We start from the raw sequence: 17879 nt of genomic DNA, 5'->3' as shown, positions 1-17879 counted from the left end.
GAACTTTTCAACGCAATACGCTAATAATTAATATTAGAATAATTAAACATTTATACATCTCGTATGCGCTACAGGCGGTTGCATATAAATTTTCTCACGTTTTAGAATAATTCATTAGATGTTAATACGCGTACTATTATTCGTTCATCAGGCGCGTTAGTGATGCTTATGTTATTCACGCATGAATATTTGCAAACTCGCTTAGGAAATTCTTACACGTAATTGTTCATAAATTAGTTAACATATTATCTATTTAAATCTGCGTGACATATAATACAGCATTAGAAACTTTTAATTGGTAATAACAAGTGCGCAACATAATAATACATACGCGAGCGATTTAACATGCATATTGCAAAATAAAATATAGAGGGAAACAAAAATATATTGCAGTATAATTATATATTGTAATAAAGGGCAATTGGATTTTTGCAAATTGCTTATAAAGCTCACTTCGTATTAAAGGAGAATCGCACGGGAATAAAACTTACGCACAAGAATAAAATTTATGCACGCGGATGCGTGCCATGTGTTGCATAAGAAAAACAAACGTTTAATAACGGGACATGTTTGCGGGATTTTTCAATCATTAATTCATTGTTCCATCGATCGTAAATCTTCCATTACGGGGAATTATATTATTCCCTGTACATCTACATGTATATCTTCAGGCGTTCTGCTGTGCGCAGCCCATTATGTAATTTTAAATATCATTAAAGACTATTAAGAAGCGATTATTACTGTAAAAGTATCGCCGACATGGCAAGGCGCAGCGAGAAAAAAGCGAAAAAATTAATAAGCACCTTTTACGTATATAATAATGTATGACGGATATAGGAATCAACATAACAATTAAAAGATACATTCTTCAACTATGGTCTGTAATCAGCGACAATATTCATTATTGTTTAGTTAAAAGTGACAGATAGCACCGAGAAGAATCCGTGGCCCAAAAGCTTATATCACGTGCATAAATGTACAGAATATATAGTAAATGTTGCAACAATATTTTTTAACACTGAGAGACGTTGGATGCTGAAATCATACACAAATTTTCGAACTTTAAGTGATAACTGATATTTATCTGCTGAACACTTTCCTATCGTATTCTTAGCATCCCGTCAAGGTTTCGTCAATAGCTGCGATGTGGGAAAAGTATGATATTGATGGAGAAGAAATAATGTAAGTGAACATTTCGAAAAATGTATCTTTTTAGGTATTTTTGGTGTTTACATAATATAGTCGCTTTTTGTCGCGAGATTTTTTGTTTCGTCAGATAAATCCGTATGCATACAAGAAAGAAGGAATTGAAGCGATAATTGATTGTATAAATAAAGCCACTTTAATGGTAACGTAACATACACAGCATAAATAGCGCCTACTCTCCATAGAACCTGTTATTTGTCTCGCTTTTAATTTCTATCTCGTTTCCATCTTTATTCGCTTAAATGTACGATGTACACAATATCACTGCTACAAAAACGTCGTGGTACGTTCTACCTCTATAAATTATGCCTTAAATTATGTTTTCGTTCAGACTTGAGTCGTGAATTTTACCCATAGCACCGTTGTGTACTTATGTTTCTTTCTTCTCTTTTGCGTCAGAAGTCGTACGCTTTAAATGATCATGCCGATATGCATTGAACTGAAGAATAAAACACGTTAACATAATGATAATTTGAATACATTGTAAATGGCCGAAAAGCGTTGGCCATTTCCGTTACATATTCGAGACAGGACGTTTCGTAGTATATGTACAAATATCGCTTATTATTTAACAATCGATAAAAAATTTCTCGCAGTCTCGCTACTTTTTAAGCGATTAATAGGAATTAGTCTTATTGTACACAATGGAGAGACTAGACCATATTGAGACATTTTCTTGCAAAAGATGTTTCAATCATTGTTTGATAATTAAAAAGCCTTAACAACACTTCGTGACTGTAACACTCCTTTAACAATAATATCACTTCGTTTCCCTATAATCACGCTGCAATCCCTGTTTTGCAATCATTTGATCGATGGCAGAGTAGAAAACTATAAAACATTTCTTGAGCTTTTCTATTCATGCATAAATTTCAAAATCTCATATTTCGTGTATTTTGCGACACATTGCTGAGACATATTCAAAATATATATAATATTTAAAAAATGCGAAACTTACAATTTATGACACATATATAATAATGCTTACAACTTAGATGTGAAACAAAGCACGAAGAATTAATATTTTTGTATTTATATATGCATATATGTAAAACTATAAGAGAAATATCATTTAACATAATGCATAGAGAAAAGTAGAATTTAAAATATTTTTACAGATACAGTGATACATTTATGAATATTATAATGAATATTCCTTTTTAATAATGTGAATCAAACAATTAAATAGCACAAATCAAACTAGTTGAAGGAATGTATAAATTAAAACTGAACAGTCTGAGAATAAAATATTTAACAGTTACAAAACTAAATGTGTTGTAGACAACATAAGTCACTTTCTGCTTTGTGTTTCTTAATCGCATGTATATAGTTAAAACAGTAGATCTTAGATTTAAACATAAAATTTATATTAAAAACCCATTATCTTTGGCTACTTTGGGTATGTTTATTTAAATAATTATAATATTGTAGTAATATTGTACAATTTGAATTAGAGTACAGGTTGAGTTCGTAACGCATAAGCTTTGCTTTACATCATGTGTTGCCCGTTCGGTGGAGCATATTGTGATTGCTGATTTACAGATGGTCCTGTAGGTCCAGGCGGACCATATGGCCCGGGTGCTGGGCCGCTTTGAGGTGGATATCTGCTATATGATATATTAAATTATCATTTCTTGCATTAAAAAACAAAAGAGAAAATATAACATTGAACGTAATCAATAAAACATAATGCGCTAAACAATATTATATATGATTTAAAAAATGTGCACGATTGTATATTATAATTTACGTATGAGAAATCATGGAAATCTTTTTGAACTTACTCTGCCTATAGCGAGTTTCGAGATCAGTGTCGCAATAAAAATTACACATACCCCTGTGGTTGATAAGGGAGGTTATTTTGATCAGGCGGCGGCAAAGATGATCCTTGTGGATGTCCAGGCGGATGTTGGTGGGGTCCTGACTGAACATGAAAATGTTGTGGCAAAGTAATGTTTGGCATACTGGTAGGACCCATGTACTCGTTGCTCGGCAGACTCGTGTTGTACGGCCCCACCGGACCTGTGCCAGCCCCAGTGGGGAACGGAGAAGGCGGCATACCATTAAACATCTGCGGAAGGATGTGGCAGTGTCAGAATATCTCGCGCTATTGTAAGAATCGTTACTCGGAGCTAGTCGAGGCACTTACGTGCGTTGGTGGTGGTCCCGGATTGTGGAATGGATAAGGACTTATGTGTGGCTGCATCTTAGGCAAAGTGTATCCAGACGGCGTTGGAGGTTCTCTCATCAGGGTATGGTACAAATTGAGAGCGTCAACCAAATCGGAACTTAATTGGGTAAGCTGCGCATGCCGCCTGTCTACCTTCTCCAAAGCCGCATCAATCAAGGGCCCCATTGCAGTAACTTGCTCTGCAAAAGGCGATAGATGGAAACACTTGTAACATTTTCTTTTGTAATTTAACGTTTCCATCGAGATTCGTAGTCACCTTCTAAATCAAGCATTTCCTGAGGATCGGAGGTATCACATTGTGGATCAGCTTCGTGAAGCAGATGTAATAATCTGTCCATTTTCTTTTCATCTATTTCAACTTCCACCACTTCGGGTTCACGCTTCACCATTTTGACTTCTACTTCTTCTGCAAATTGCACTAATTTCTTGTTACTATGTTCCAATTCTGCGTACAAATGCATTCATGTATTAATTCACTCGTGATCGTATAATCATTTGATGACATTTAAGCTTTAAAGTAGAAAGTTAATTTAGTCGCATATATCTCACTTGTAAACTCTTCTGGCTCAACAGACAAATCAGCAGTAACAAAATTGGAGGGGAAGAGGCCTTCGCCTCTTTGATTGCTACCCTTCCACCAATTTGGATGAGAGTCGTCCAAAATGTTAACTAAACAAATAAAAAAGTTACAAATTCGTTTCTAATATCTTCGTGTGTGTTGTTTGTACTTCTGTGTTGTAATCCTCACGTACTTATTTCTCCTGCTAAGAATGTCAGTTCATTGTCCTCTGCAGCTTCAAAATCATACAGAGCGCGTACTTTCCTGCCTTCTTGGGACGTGCTTGAGGCCCCAAGCACAGAATTCACACTAGGATATAAGCTAGTACTTTTTTTAGAGGCTGGCGAACTATGCGACGAAGTACTTTGAGTATGCGTCTTATTTTCTTGCAACGAAAGCTGTATGGCTAAAATATTGTCCATACAATAATTAAGTATAACAATATAATAAGTTTAAAATGATGTCAAATGTATAATGGAAATAATATTGAGCTATTACCTCTAGCAATATCTGATTCTTCTTGGGAATTTGTTACTACATTAGGATCCCTGCTCAGAGCGCTAGAACGTTTCGGCTAAAAAACATTATGTTTTACATTATAGTAAGAAAAAAAAATGAAGTCAAATTAATAATATCGCATGCCCGATAAGTTGATCCATTCGAAATGCATGTAACGGCTCATGAGGCAACTGCAACGGCTTATGAAAGGAACGTACAGTGTCAACAAGTGATAGTCTTATCTGACTGATTTAAACAATGCAGCTCGGTATGGAGTTGCAATTCAATACTCGACTTTGCAATGGATACAAACCACTTACATATCTACAATTAACAACGAGGGCGCGACACTAATTGCAGCGGGATAAAGACTCACCGTGTCCGAGACAGACGAAAAGTCATGGCCCTCGCTTCTGAGCTTGTTGTACAAGCTTGGAATCAGATTCAATTGCGGATCCGTTTTAAAATCACCCTCCACCCACTTCTTCAACAGCGCTTTGGTTTTATCCACTATTTTCGGCTGCGGGTGGTTAATGAGCTTCCTCAGGTCACCCTCGAAATCTCTGGACGCAATTTCCAGGTGGAAAGCCTTTCCGCAATTACTGGCGCAAGCGTCCAGCAGCTGAATCAAAGGCGAACAATCAGATTTGGTGGAATGAGTCGAGGACATTCGCTAATGGCAAATGTACTAACTGTGATAGCCTGTATGACCACGTGTGGGTCCTGGCAGTACAATCTCTTGACGATGGAACGTAAACAGTCCTTGGCGTTCTGACTGGAGGTGCCCACTTTGTCGCAGATATCCATTATCTTTCCCCATTCTTCCGTCACGTTCTTCTCGTTGGTTGCCTTTTCTGAATGCAATCAAAATGACAATGTGAAGAGTGGCACGTCGAGTGATACGCACAACGAAAAGTGGCACGAAGCTCTTTTCTTGGAACAAAAGGTACAAAAGATTGGGACAACTTGTTGGGGGCATCGTCGATAAGAGCGCGACAAAGGTAGCAGGCCGAGGGAAAGATATCAGGCGGCGAGCTGTCATCGCGCGTCGAGCGGAATCGCCGCGCGCCGCCCCGTACCGCGCGAATCGGGCTCGCGGGGGCCGGAGGTCAAGTGTCAACAACCGCTTAATGCATGTCCGACGTGGAGGAGGCTCGCCGTTGGTCGGTCGGTCGGTCGCGCGAGCAAGCGGATCGCCCTCGGCGATAACGCGCGCGCCACGCCGAGCGGGCCGCCGCCTCTCGGCGACGCGCGCCACGGCCAGGCGACACCCGTCCCCGCGAGGTGAAAGCGCCGAGGGTATTACTCACCGACGTCAGCGTCGAAGGGCGAGGAGGTCGGGAAGAGGCCCATCGTCGCGCGCGCCACAGCCGTCCAGACCCGTCGTCTACTGTCGTCGTCGCGCTCGCACGTCGGCACGTCGTCGCCGCGGGATCGCCCTGCGCATTCAGCTGATATTTACTCACAAACACAGTCCGGCCGAGCGACTGGCGATACTCCGCTCTGTCACCGCCGCACCGACCGACATCTTGCCCCCCGGATCCGCCGGAGGTGCCTATATCGATAGCTATCGAGACCGCGGCCGTCGGCCGAGCGCGGCTTTCGCCCGCGAGGATCGCCCGCGACGCCGAGGTTACAGCTGGATCCGGCGTCCTTGGGGAGAGACGCGTTCCTCCTCCTTCGGGATTTATCGTCCAAGCACGGATACGCGCGTGCCAAAGTGGAGTCTCACGCGGGAGTTTCACAGTCGGTGCTCGACGACGATCGAGATATCGAATGACGTCGGGCGACCGCGGCGCGCGCGCGAGACCACGAATCATCGCTCTCCCCCGACACTTTCCCCGAAACGCGCGAGAACCGAGGTGGCGCTGCCGATCGCGCTCGCCACTTCTCTCTTCCGCCTGACTCGGCCGCCACGTGAATGACGACTAATACGTAAACAAACCCTATCGTATTCTTACCTTCGTCTCGTCTTATCGAGCTGTAATTGGAATTGGTAAATACACAGTATAACGCTCTTTAGTCGGATTCCACGGTCTCTACGTGCGAATACATTCTGCGTGAATCTCATCTGTTAAAGCAAAAGATCCGGAATCTTCAAGTTGTTCTTGGTAAATATGCAGCAATGCCTGTGTCCAGCAGAAGTTAGCGCTTGCTAAGCGCTTTGCGTTCATTCGAATATACTTTCAGATCTGTGCTGAAATAGAGCTATTCTTCTAGATCTATCCAATCAGCATAAAGCGCTTATTAAGCGCTAACTTCTGGAGAACACAGCCAATGGCTCTTAATAAGTGCTTTATGCTGATTGGATAGATCTAGAAGAATAGCTCTATTTCAGCACAGATCTGAAAGTATAATCCAATGAACGCAAAGCGCTTAGCAAGCGCTAACTTCTGCTGGACACAGGCAATGGCTGCGTTCAGCAGGCACAACTGTTGAGTGAGCGCTCAGTGATTTCTTAATATGATTGGCTGGATCTAAAAGTATCAACCAATCATACTGAGCGCTCACTCAACAGTTGTGTCTGCTGAACGCGGCCATTGCTCTTCAGGTAGCTAAGACACATTTGTGTGTAATCTATTATTTTATTCAATCAACGATCTGAGAGGATCTTTCTCTACGAGCAAGTACATTCTGCACGAATCTCCTCAATTATCAAAACAAAAGATCTTCAAGTTGTTCTCAATCTTTAAGTTTCTCAAGAATCAACCTTTTAGAGATCTTCAGTTTCCCAAGACGTTAAGCTCAAGCCCTAAAATGATGCGAATGGCCATCCTTGTAACTTCTGGCATTCTTGCATCAGAAATGATATGGCAGTTGTATAAAGTGTACAAGAAACGTGCTCGGAGGTTGGCGATCAACACTGCCAACGGCTGTGCGCAACAGCTCTGCAAAGGCGCAGAGAAAGGAAAAATCTATGAAGTTATGTTCTTCATGCAGTCTTCCAGTCTTTGTCGTTCGCATTTGGGAATCAAGAAAGTGTGCACGAAACCGAATTGTGCAGTTGGATACTTGATGTAATCCTTCTAAAATAGTATAAAATACGGCAGAGTAAAATTATTTGTTTGTTTCTCTTTCATAGCTCGATATAACTGTACAGAACATATTTGATACATTTGCAGGCGGATATTGGACTGTTTGAACTCTGCGACCGATACTTTGGACCTATGCATGTACTTCTTCACGTTCCCAGACTTAGCAAATGCAATTATAAACGCCAAAAAGAGAAATGTTGTTGTAAGGTTAATATTGGACGAGTCCATGGCGAAGAATGACATAAGCCAAATAATGAACTTTTACAAAGAAGGTTTGTGACGAGAGAGTCTTGACACAAATATTGTATGGAAAATTTAGTTTGGCAGACATTTCGTAATCTGGAATTCTTATTAGATTGATAACCCAGCAGCTTTGTAGTTGACGTTGTTGCTTTGTGTTTTGCAGGCATTAGGCCGATATCGAAGCGATTGGACACCCTGATGCATCACAAATTTGTTATTATTGACAATAAGATTGTGATAACCGGCAGTGTAAACTGGACGAAATCAGCATTTTTTGGAAATTTTGAGAACATTCTACTGACTAACGACCCAGCGATAGTTCAGCCATTTGTAAAAGAGTTTGAAAACTTGTGGACGTTGCTCAGTGCCGTAACTGTGGAAACTAATCTAAGCAATTCAAATATAGAGTAACAGTTTTCTCTTTTACTCCAAATGTGCTTGTTTAATTTCAACAGAAAAAGCCTAGATATCTTTTTGTTTATTTTTTTAAATGTCTGAACAAGAAAGATTCTTGACTCGTGACAATATCTACTGATAAACAGCTGTTAAATAGACTTCGTAAGAAATAATAATGTATAGTAACGTTTACTAAGACTAAGTCTAAACTTAAGAAGTTATATACTTGTCTAACTTTTTTATCTGAGATATCTAAAGATCTTTTATTTTACACTTTACTTTTTGAAATGTCCGAACAAGATTCTTGATTCGTGATATTATCAACTGACGTACAAATGTTAAATTATTGATAAGAAAATACTATTTTATATTCTATGACGTTTAAGTTTTACCAAGATTAAATCTAAATGTAAGAGTATGTGTAATGTTACGTATAATGAGGTATGATTTATCCAATTTTTTTTTATTTTACTTTTTATTTTACATGTACAAACTCTTTATAAATGCATAAAGAGACGAATGAAGCCTCTCTGATTGTTTGCTTGACGATCTCAACATGTAGGAAGACAATGTAAGATTTTTCTATTATAAAAAGACAAAGATATTTTATCTGGCTACATATACTGTATATAAATATAATGTTTAATGTTTGGTATAAAAGATGGTGTTATTTAACGTTACACAGTTTGTCCTGTAGATGTGGATATGCTATGCACATATTTCTTTCTCGAAATGATCGATACAAAAACGCGATACTAATAGAACTAATTCTCTAATCGGATGGATCTTTGTGACTTGTTGGATTAAAGTTAATGCGATAACATAACAGCGTGGGTGCACCAAAGGGAGTTGCCATGACGATTCTGACGTCATCATGATACTACGTCTTGGTATTAAGGATGGCCTTTGTTTTCGCACAAATGAAGCTGCGCTCGTGATGCATATTGATTTTCTTTAACTGGGAACAGTCATGGTCTTCAAGAGTTCACGGCCGCGTATAAAGAGCCTCGAAGGATTAGTAGAGATTCGATTACAGATGTGCGTCACGCGGCTTGGCAATTAAATCAATGAGACATCATTTCATTTTATTTTAGTTAGCCTGACAACTGAAGAAGTCATTTTATATCTTGGATAGAGAAACAGGGGAGAAAGCGTTATTTCTGCGCTTTTATTGTTAGTTATTATCGAACAGCTGCAGAATGAGTTGTGTGTGTATATATATAACTTAATATTTTCAATATTTCTGCCAGTGTTCCCATTCTGCCCGACACAATTTTTTTCCAAATTGTTCTTTATTTTAATTTATATTTTTTCATTGATGCAAGAGAGATTTGTAAAACTTCATCAAATATATTTTTAAAAAGCGTTTACTCGTTTTATGGTGACAAAAAGAAAGAATTAGGACGATTTGTAAATTCATAAATTAAGCAGATGATTCTTCTGCCATAAGTTGGGCATAAATAGATCCCTTTATTGATCTATCAATTTATAAAATAATCAGTCTAAAAATTGGGATAAAACATATAATTTTGTCTTCTAGAGAAAAACTTAAAGCCTTTCGTATGTGCATTATCCTATCACGCTGTTTCGTAAATTCCGCTCCTCAAATCATTTGTACTCGCGTTTTACGATATTCGGATAAAAGTATGTATATGTCTGTACGCATTTGTAATTTCCGAAAGGTATACAACAGTATACAATGAAAGCGTTTCATCTCTGTTTTCTTTGTATTCAGAAATTTTCGGTTTCTCACTAGGATATTGTACGTGTTTGTTCAAATCTTTATGAAAAATGTCAAACAGAACGTTAATTGCTAATCATTGCAACAATTTGTCGCAAAAGTCTGTGGATAACGTCGCGACTTTCTATCGCGAATTTCAAATATCGCATATTTCAAGTTCTCCCGATAATCGAATAAGTTTCGCGCCCTCTCGGCCGCCATGACACTTTTTGGCGGCACGTCGGTCGGACAGCGGAGCGCGAATACTCTGCGATTTTTCGCAGATATTTCCTCTGATCGCGCAAAACGAGCGTAAGTTTTCGTCGGCAGCACCGACCAAAGTGACGGGCGATTGCCGGAAGGCGTCGGTTGCCGCGGATTTTCACGATCGGTGTCGTTTCGCCGGTCAGCGTCGACGTTTTGCCGCTGCGCGCCACGAGACTGAGAACACGGGCTCAGATTTCGGTGAGTCTTGGCGTCGCAGATATGCGAAATTAACCATTACGTTCGTACGAGAGACTCGAAGTACTCCTGGCGTATACTTTTTGTCGAACATAATCGGACGCCCCAGATACAAACCATCCCGATCAAATCGCATGTACTTTCGGCGTCTAATCGGAATATCCGTCGGCTACAGACAAACGACGAGAAGTACTGAAGGAGAGTGAGGAAATACTAGAAATAGCATGAAGTATTATATTTCGGCGGAGAATGAATTTTTGCGACAGTTTCGTTAAGTGAATTACGCGCGATCGTAGCAATTTTACCACGTCTTTTTTAGAAAGGTTAACCGCGTCGGTAATCAAGGGACCTGCTGTGCCTCGGATCGTAACATTGCGTGTCGATAACGCGCGAACGCGATAGCAAATATTTCTTCGGACAATAGATTTTTTATAAATCCATAGATTGGTCGTGCGCATAAAGAAATTATTGCTCATACTTATATCTATAAATTAGATATGAAATGACTATAATAGTTAATGTTGTAATTGTTTATAGGATTATGCATGACTTAATTGAAATATTCATATGTATAAAAGATATACACAGTAATTAGACAGTGGTTGCGAAATAATTTTTTCATCAACATTTTATAATTACTCTGTAAATAATCCTGGCGAAAATAACTTGTTTATAAGAAGTTTGTTTAAATGTCGAGCCAATATTTCATTTCAGTTTTAAAACATTTATTGAATTGTTTGTGAGATATAAATGTAAACACGGAGCTGTTTATGACATGTTCACGGTTACAAGTGTTCAAATTGTGTTTAATGATACAATGTCGAACGTTTCCATCATAGTTTTCCAAGTGTTTGTAAAATGTTATTGTGAGTAAAGAATCGATAAAACTCTTCATAAACAATGTAACTGTCGATAAAACTCTTCATAAATAAATATAAACATCATCTCTCGCTAAAAATGTTCGCCAGGGAAACTCGTTATATAATTACTGTTGTGATTGTTGCATTTATAGTGTGCACGAATTAATTAAAAAAAAATGCGGTAGTAATCGGGCGGTAATCGCGATATTTTTTGCATCAGCCAATGCTCATTGCGCCGCGTATAATTATTTTGTGGATCAATACCGTGAAATCGATGTAATTACCTTTACGTTGCGTTCGTGTGAGAGAATCGAAGCACGCCTGGCGTGTACTTTTTATCGAACATAATCGAATACCCCAGATACAAATCATCCCGATCATATCGCGCGTGAATCTTCTGCGTCTAATCGTAATATCCATCGACCACAGGCAAACGACGAGAAGCAGGTACTAAAGGATATTGAAGAAATGCATGCATGAATGAATCGGAATATCAGATATTATAGTTAATAATTGGCGGTGAGCGTGATAATTTTTTTTATTAGCCGCGATTACTGCTTATAATTGTTCCCTATATTACAATCACAAAATTGATATAGTTATTTTTACGATCGTCACATTTACAGAATGATGTGCATGAACTCAATCAAAATTTTCATACATATAATGTTTGTATTTCTAATAATTGATAATGTTCATGAATCTTGGCTTTCAGGCTTTCGCGGCTGTTGTCTTCTTTAGTCTTCATGGCTTCCACATGTGGCACCACACTGCAAACAGACGCGGCAACCATCCGGAAGCCATGAAGACTAATGTTCATGAATGTAATAATTAGTGATCTTTACATATGTAATGATTTCTAGTATTTACATAGCTAACTGCACAGTCAATTAGCAGTAATCGCGATCATTTTCTGATTAGCTGTCGCTGCTTGTAGATTAGTAGCGGAGCGTAGATGTAGTTAATACTGTTATCGTATGTTATAGAATCGTGTGCTTGAGTTAACCGGAATACGGGGTAATAATTGGCAGCGATTGCGATTATCTTGCCATTAGCCGCGATCGCTGCCTGTAGTTGTTTTGTAGATTAATATAGTTAGTTTGCCACAGTTTATGTACCGCATAGCAGACATACCAGTTAAGTAGATATGTATAATAGACATGGTAGTAGGTTACCGAGTGATTACAGTTGCTGTAATACTACGATCGCTGCGATTATTCGAATCGTTTGTCTTACCGTGTTTTATTGTTACGGACTTTTACTTTTGCTGAGAAATGCTTCTTTAACTTATAAATATGACGTGGAAAATAAATATGGTATAAAAATAAGGGCGCGTGTAATGTCAGCGGCGCTGAGAAAAAAAATATCAAATGATATTTTATGTTCGATCATCGTGTTGCGCTCCTTGTAATCAATAACAAAGTTTAATTCTTTGAAACCTTAGAGACAACTTGACTCTCCGAGATTTTTATAATAGCGAGGCCCTGAGCGCACGTTTATTACGTTTAATGGAAAGTATACCGCGATTTCTCTCTCATACCAATAGGTTTAAATAAGAAATGAAACGTACCGATACTACAGTGTGTGAGTATATAAATTGCGCGTTGTGTTGCAGGAAGATGGGACAATTCCATCTTAATCGCGCGTGAGATGAAGTGCAGCGCGAAAAGTCCCGGGTCAATTGTATGGAAACATCCAATCACGCTGGTGTGTGCTGCATTTGCGATGCCTTAGAAATCTTCGAGGATGGCGAGGGGACACCGGCGGAATTGATGATCCAAGACGACGTCAAGGTAGGAAATTTTTCTCTCTTTTAAAAGCTATCTATATTTGCATCGAGGCGTCATTAATGCAACATATTTCAAAGTTAACGATGGCTAATCAAAACATAAATTTTATTATAAGATTTATAGTCAAATACACACAAAATAGAACCAATTTTCGTGTAATGGAAAATATCCAATTGGCATTTTATATCTCCCATTTTTACTCTTATTCGATAGAGATTTTTTCGCGACGAATTAAAACCTTTTTAAGGAAGAGCGAAATCTCTATTAATTGTATTGGAATTTTCAAGGCGCACAATACGTATGTGAATAATAATTTTACAGATATTGTGAGTTTCAAGCATTCATGATGCCTTGCATATATCACGCGCGAATGGAGAACAGTTTCAGACCGATCTCGTAAACGAAATTGTACAAATCGTGGAAACTGCTCGTTACACGCCGAATGCAATATACCTGCGGAATTTTCTCAGATTGGAAAATCAAACTAGCGTAATTATGTGGACCGTTATGCTCGCGCGCTCGTTGTTGAGTCTTGTTTCGTAATCTTTATAAAGTTTGATTAATCTAATATTAGTTTCTACGCTTTGAAAGCGCGGAATCGTTTTCGCGAGTAAAGCCTCGAAGGTAGCCTCGCGACTACGATTTATTCGATTGTTTATTGGCGTCTCGTTTTTATTCGCCTACCTTCCTTCAAGCGGACGATTTTAGAAGTCGAGTCGAGCCGGACTGTCGCCAGAAAGAGTTCGACGAAGGTGTAAACGCGAGTGTGTCAAAGTGTTCTGAACACCTGCCAGGTGTTATAAAAGCCGTGACTCGTTGCTCGCGAAAAGCTATGATTTTTTGCATGAGCGCATTTACAATGACGCTTGTACACAACGATGTTACGTAGTTGTATATATTAGGTCCTGAATATATATTTTAATATATACTATATATAGATTCCTTGATTAAATGTCTTTATAAAAGAACCGAGAGAGAAATTTTGCTGTTTATCAAGAAGACATAACTTATTTCTATATTATTCAAGCAAATCCGACTTATCGCATCAAATTGCTATCACTAATTATATGTGTAATAATAGAAGATAAGATAATTAGATTGAAACTTAATTGTTGGTTGTCGAAATGAACTGAGCACGGAAAAGTGCAAGTTTCCCCCTCGATTTTAATGTACACTTAATCTCTTATCGTTCGATAATATTATTATCACGTTCCATGGCACGCAAGTGTTTAATATTACGTGTAATTCTTAGTCACGTTGAAACTTTACGTATGCGTGTTCATGCGAAATTAATCCTTTGACGAGGGTTGATAATTCTGAAGTACCGCACGCACACATGTGCGCTCGCGAGCTTAATTCTGTAACGTGTAGTTAGCCGTATTGATTGCCTATTTTTAGATACACTGACGGCAACCCTGCCGTCATCAAATATTAACCCCTGGCCCGAAATAGATTCGCGCCCCGTCGGCTATACTTAATATAAGAAAAGGACAGCTGCTACTTATTATTTTGGGGAGAGACGAAAAAAGAAAGAAAAGGAAAACTGGCGAGCAATCGCGATGAAATAGATCTCACTTTATTGCGCGTTTTTGTAATATATCATCTTGAATTTATAACAATTTATTTGAAGATCCGTAACCTATATCTGAGAGGTAAAAACATAATACAATTAGAAGTGACATATGCAATATTATTGTGTAACTTCTTTAAAATCGGTATAATACAGATATAATATGACATAATATAGATATATGTGAAACCTTCTCTTACCAGAAGAATTAAATTCTATTTTAAACAGTTGTTATAAAAATATACATTATTTAAAATTATATACTTTAATATTGCCAAATAATTTTTAATATGACGTTTGACTAATCTAAAAATGACTTTTCTTTAATAAAATATTGAAAGAACCATTATTTAATTTTTCTCTTTACTTTCAAAAGATAAATTGTGTATATATTTTATCGTAATTTTTACATAAAAATTCTATTAGTTTATTTAAAATTAATTAAAAAAATATTAATCAAAAATATTGAAAATAAATAGTATTAAAAATATGTATTAATTAAAAAATATTATCTTGTCCATTTTATTTCTAGAAACTAAATTTTTACTTTTCATTTTCAATGATTAATTATTTGAAAATATCGATATATATTTCTCTTAAAAAATAATTAATTCCCAGTTAACTAAGGGAGGAGATAGAACATTTTCTGAATATTTGCCTCTAGAATAATCTGATTTGCGAGTCTATGTATAACCGCATGTACTTTTATATGATTTCATTAACGCTGTACCTTATGGTACAGCAATATTACCGTAGAATTAAACAATTTGAAGAGATATTTTAGAAATGCCACAAACGAGAGCATAAATTCTGACGTGAAATAGTATTGATTTATACTATTTCATACTTTTTCATCGCAACTTTTAAGTTAAAATTATCGACAAGCGGAAATAACGCTGATATCCTTAACTATCGAAAATCGCATACATGTGAGCCCCTGTCGCCAATACTCCGAAAATATCTTCCTGAATACATTCTTATTCGGATTGCCCCGATGCCTTCGAATTTAAGATCGGCTCGAGATTAAGGTTCGTAATAAAGATCACGTGTTTTTATTGGAGCCGATTAATGACGCGAATTAAGGAAACCAGTTTCTTCTTACATCCAAGTCGAAGAGGTTCATTCGCGATGTATGTATACGTGTCTATTTAATAGCAAGAGATGTCCCGCATGTTCCAACGCGCAATCGCCGCGCATCCTCGTGCTCGTCCTTATCATCGCCGCATTTTTATAGGTTGCATCCGCCCCGCGAAAGGCGCTTGAACCCGCTGACGGGGCGAACGACCTTTAATCCTGCCTCTCTCTCTCTCTCTCTCCCCCTCGCGGGGGCCCCCCTCGCGTACGTATACACGAATGCGCCGGGGAGAGTTTTCTTTGACGTCAGAGGGCAATCATGCAACGTCGTAAAGCGAGCATAGAACCCTATCGACGAAATGCTTCGGGTGGTTCCACCATAAATCCGCACGCCTACACGATCGGTTAGTTGTCCCAATCCTGTGAGAGACAAGTGCATTGAGAGGGGCTGATAAAAACCTCGAAGAAATAGGTGGATTAAAGGGAATTAACGATTATTCAGTTCTGTGAGCTTAGACAGGTTGAACGTCCAAAATTAAATATCACTTGTGAAATTTTTAGACACGTTAAATTTCTTGATACGTTAAGAATTCGTGGAACCAATTTTAATCCTTTCATTCAACTATTTTTGGAAAATGCTGAGACTTTGTGTATATTTCAACATATATTGATATTAAAATTTTCCCGTCCTCTTTAAAAAAATCTCTACAATAATTACACATGTGGACAATTCAGATTTCTTCAACATTTAGATTTTCCTTGTCAAGTAAATTTATTATATCGAAAATGATTAAGATGTTAGAATGCTGCAACCGGTACACCGATCACGGTGTGTACCGATACATGTGGAACGTTGTCCGTGCGATATATAAATAGGTTGGACGGTATGAAAATAGACATCGGGGCGTTGGACCGGAGGATCGATGACGATACTCGTCCCCGGTGGCGGCTTGCCTGGCTTTATTTTTTGTCAAGTAACCGCATTACGCGACTTGGTCGAGACAGCACGTCTGCGTGAGAAGGCGCCTAACATCAACTTGCATTATCTACCGATGTACATTTATATGTCGGCTTCTGCGCCGAGATCATCAATTTAACTTTTCCGATTCTGGCGTGTACAATGACAGACATATATAACATTTTTTACGCATCTCGTGTAACGCATAATTTCACAACTGCTCGGTACCATTTTCCTCTACAGACATATTCTGACATATGTTTTAATTCATTTCGTTTCCGAAATCAGTCTGCGGTTTACTAAAGATAAGAAAGAGAAGATAACCTTTTGGCATTTCCTCTTCTCTTTGATTATTACACATTTTGACTTCACGATATTTTATATATATATATATATATATATATATATATATATATAATAATTAAAATATATAATATAGGAAAGGATGGAATTATTTCGGATAGTTATAAATATTACGTTTTTCTATAGCAAATATAAATCTTCTATTATTGAATATATTCTCTCAGGTTTTTCTAAATTTTCTCAAAAATGTTTAAAATTATCCTATTTTTATGGTTAAAAAGGATAAATTATTTTATATTGAATTGAATAAGGTTTCTATAATAGAAGTGCACAAAATTGTTTTCTAAGTCTTAATTTAACGTCATAATTTTTTATTAAAATAGAAATAAATAAATGTTAAACAAGAATATTATTTCGTTTTATCATCCTATATTTAATATAGATTTCTAACTAATGATTTTATCATTTTTACTGATATATTAACTTTATTAAACATTTATTTATAACAAACGTAATAAAAGTGATAAAAAATGACATTGTCATTGAGATACTGTTTTTCCTCGCAAATGTTACATGTGCATTTGCTGTTGATTTTTGCGTTGGACCGATCGATTGAATCTCTCATCGTGTGTTGTTATATTACGATGCGTTTAAACATACCTCCGCACTGTATATGTACTTGATGTCCGCTTTGCGGAGATAGCGTCCTGTCAAGTATCCAGTCAGTTCGGTGCTTGTCAAAACAAGCCACCGAGAATATTCGCCACGTGGATGGAAATAGCGGCACGCCGATCCAAAATACGCGCGCATCGGAAGGAAGATGATGGAACGCGGGTGCATGTCGAGATTTCGTTTGCTGCATGCACACCAGTGGCGTAACTAATGGCCTCGGACAATCGGCGTCGCCAGCAAAATTAAAAACAAGAAAAAAGAAAAGGAGAGAAAACGGGGACAAGAAACAAAAGGAAAGGGTGGGAGAAACGAAGAGAGGGAAAAGGGAGAAAAATAGGAAAA

At 37.9% G+C, this 17879-nt stretch overlaps 2 protein-coding genes across 7 annotated transcripts; one reads left to right on the top strand and one right to left on the bottom strand.

The window, feature by feature from the left end:
• Window positions 1-1319: 1319 nt before the first annotated feature.
• On the bottom strand, window positions 1320-6214 carry LOC105567784 (signal transducing adapter molecule 1). Of its 3 annotated transcripts, none has more exons than XM_012022925.1 (10): window positions 5765-6214; window positions 5148-5308; window positions 4831-5076; window positions 4455-4530; window positions 4150-4362; window positions 3947-4066; window positions 3654-3803; window positions 3356-3576; window positions 3042-3277; window positions 1320-2813 (listed from the first exon to the last, which is right to left on the bottom strand). In XM_012022925.1, exons 1-10 carry the CDS (start codon window positions 5805-5807, stop codon window positions 2696-2698), a joined length of 1584 nt encoding a protein of 527 aa, XP_011878315.1. In that variant the 5' UTR covers window positions 5808-6214; the 3' UTR covers window positions 1320-2695. The 3 variants fall into 3 exon arrangements, with proteins under 3 accessions (XP_011878315.1, XP_011878313.1, XP_011878314.1); XM_012022923.1 differs by having other exon boundaries at window positions 3654-3842; window positions 5765-6211; XM_012022924.1 differs by having other exon boundaries at window positions 1320-2810; window positions 3654-3842; window positions 5765-6211.
• Window positions 6215-6319: 105 nt separating this feature from the next.
• Window positions 6320-8732, top strand: LOC105567783 (mitochondrial cardiolipin hydrolase). Of its 4 annotated transcripts, none has more exons than XM_012022919.1 (4): window positions 6320-6450; window positions 7172-7471; window positions 7577-7761; window positions 7896-8732. In XM_012022919.1, exons 2-4 carry the CDS (start codon window positions 7212-7214, stop codon window positions 8141-8143), a joined length of 693 nt encoding a protein of 230 aa, XP_011878309.1. In that variant the 5' UTR covers window positions 6320-6450; window positions 7172-7211; the 3' UTR covers window positions 8144-8732. The 4 variants fall into 4 exon arrangements, with proteins under 4 accessions (XP_011878309.1, XP_011878311.1, XP_011878312.1 ...); XM_012022921.1 differs by having other exon boundaries at window positions 6322-6450; window positions 7258-7471; XM_012022922.1 differs by lacking the exon at window positions 6320-6450 and adding an exon at window positions 6457-6565 and having other exon boundaries at window positions 7258-7471.
• Window positions 8733-17879: the final 9147 nt, after the last annotated feature.

Source organism: Vollenhovia emeryi, unplaced genomic scaffold, assembly GCF_000949405.1.
Source record: "Vollenhovia emeryi isolate VEMERY1.0 unplaced genomic scaffold, V.emery_V1.0 DF939134.1, whole genome shotgun sequence".
Lineage (NCBI taxonomy): Eukaryota > Metazoa > Arthropoda > Insecta > Hymenoptera > Formicidae > Vollenhovia > Vollenhovia emeryi.
The sequence above is the reverse complement of the archived record's forward strand: the minus strand, read 5'-3'. Positions and strand labels throughout refer to the sequence as shown.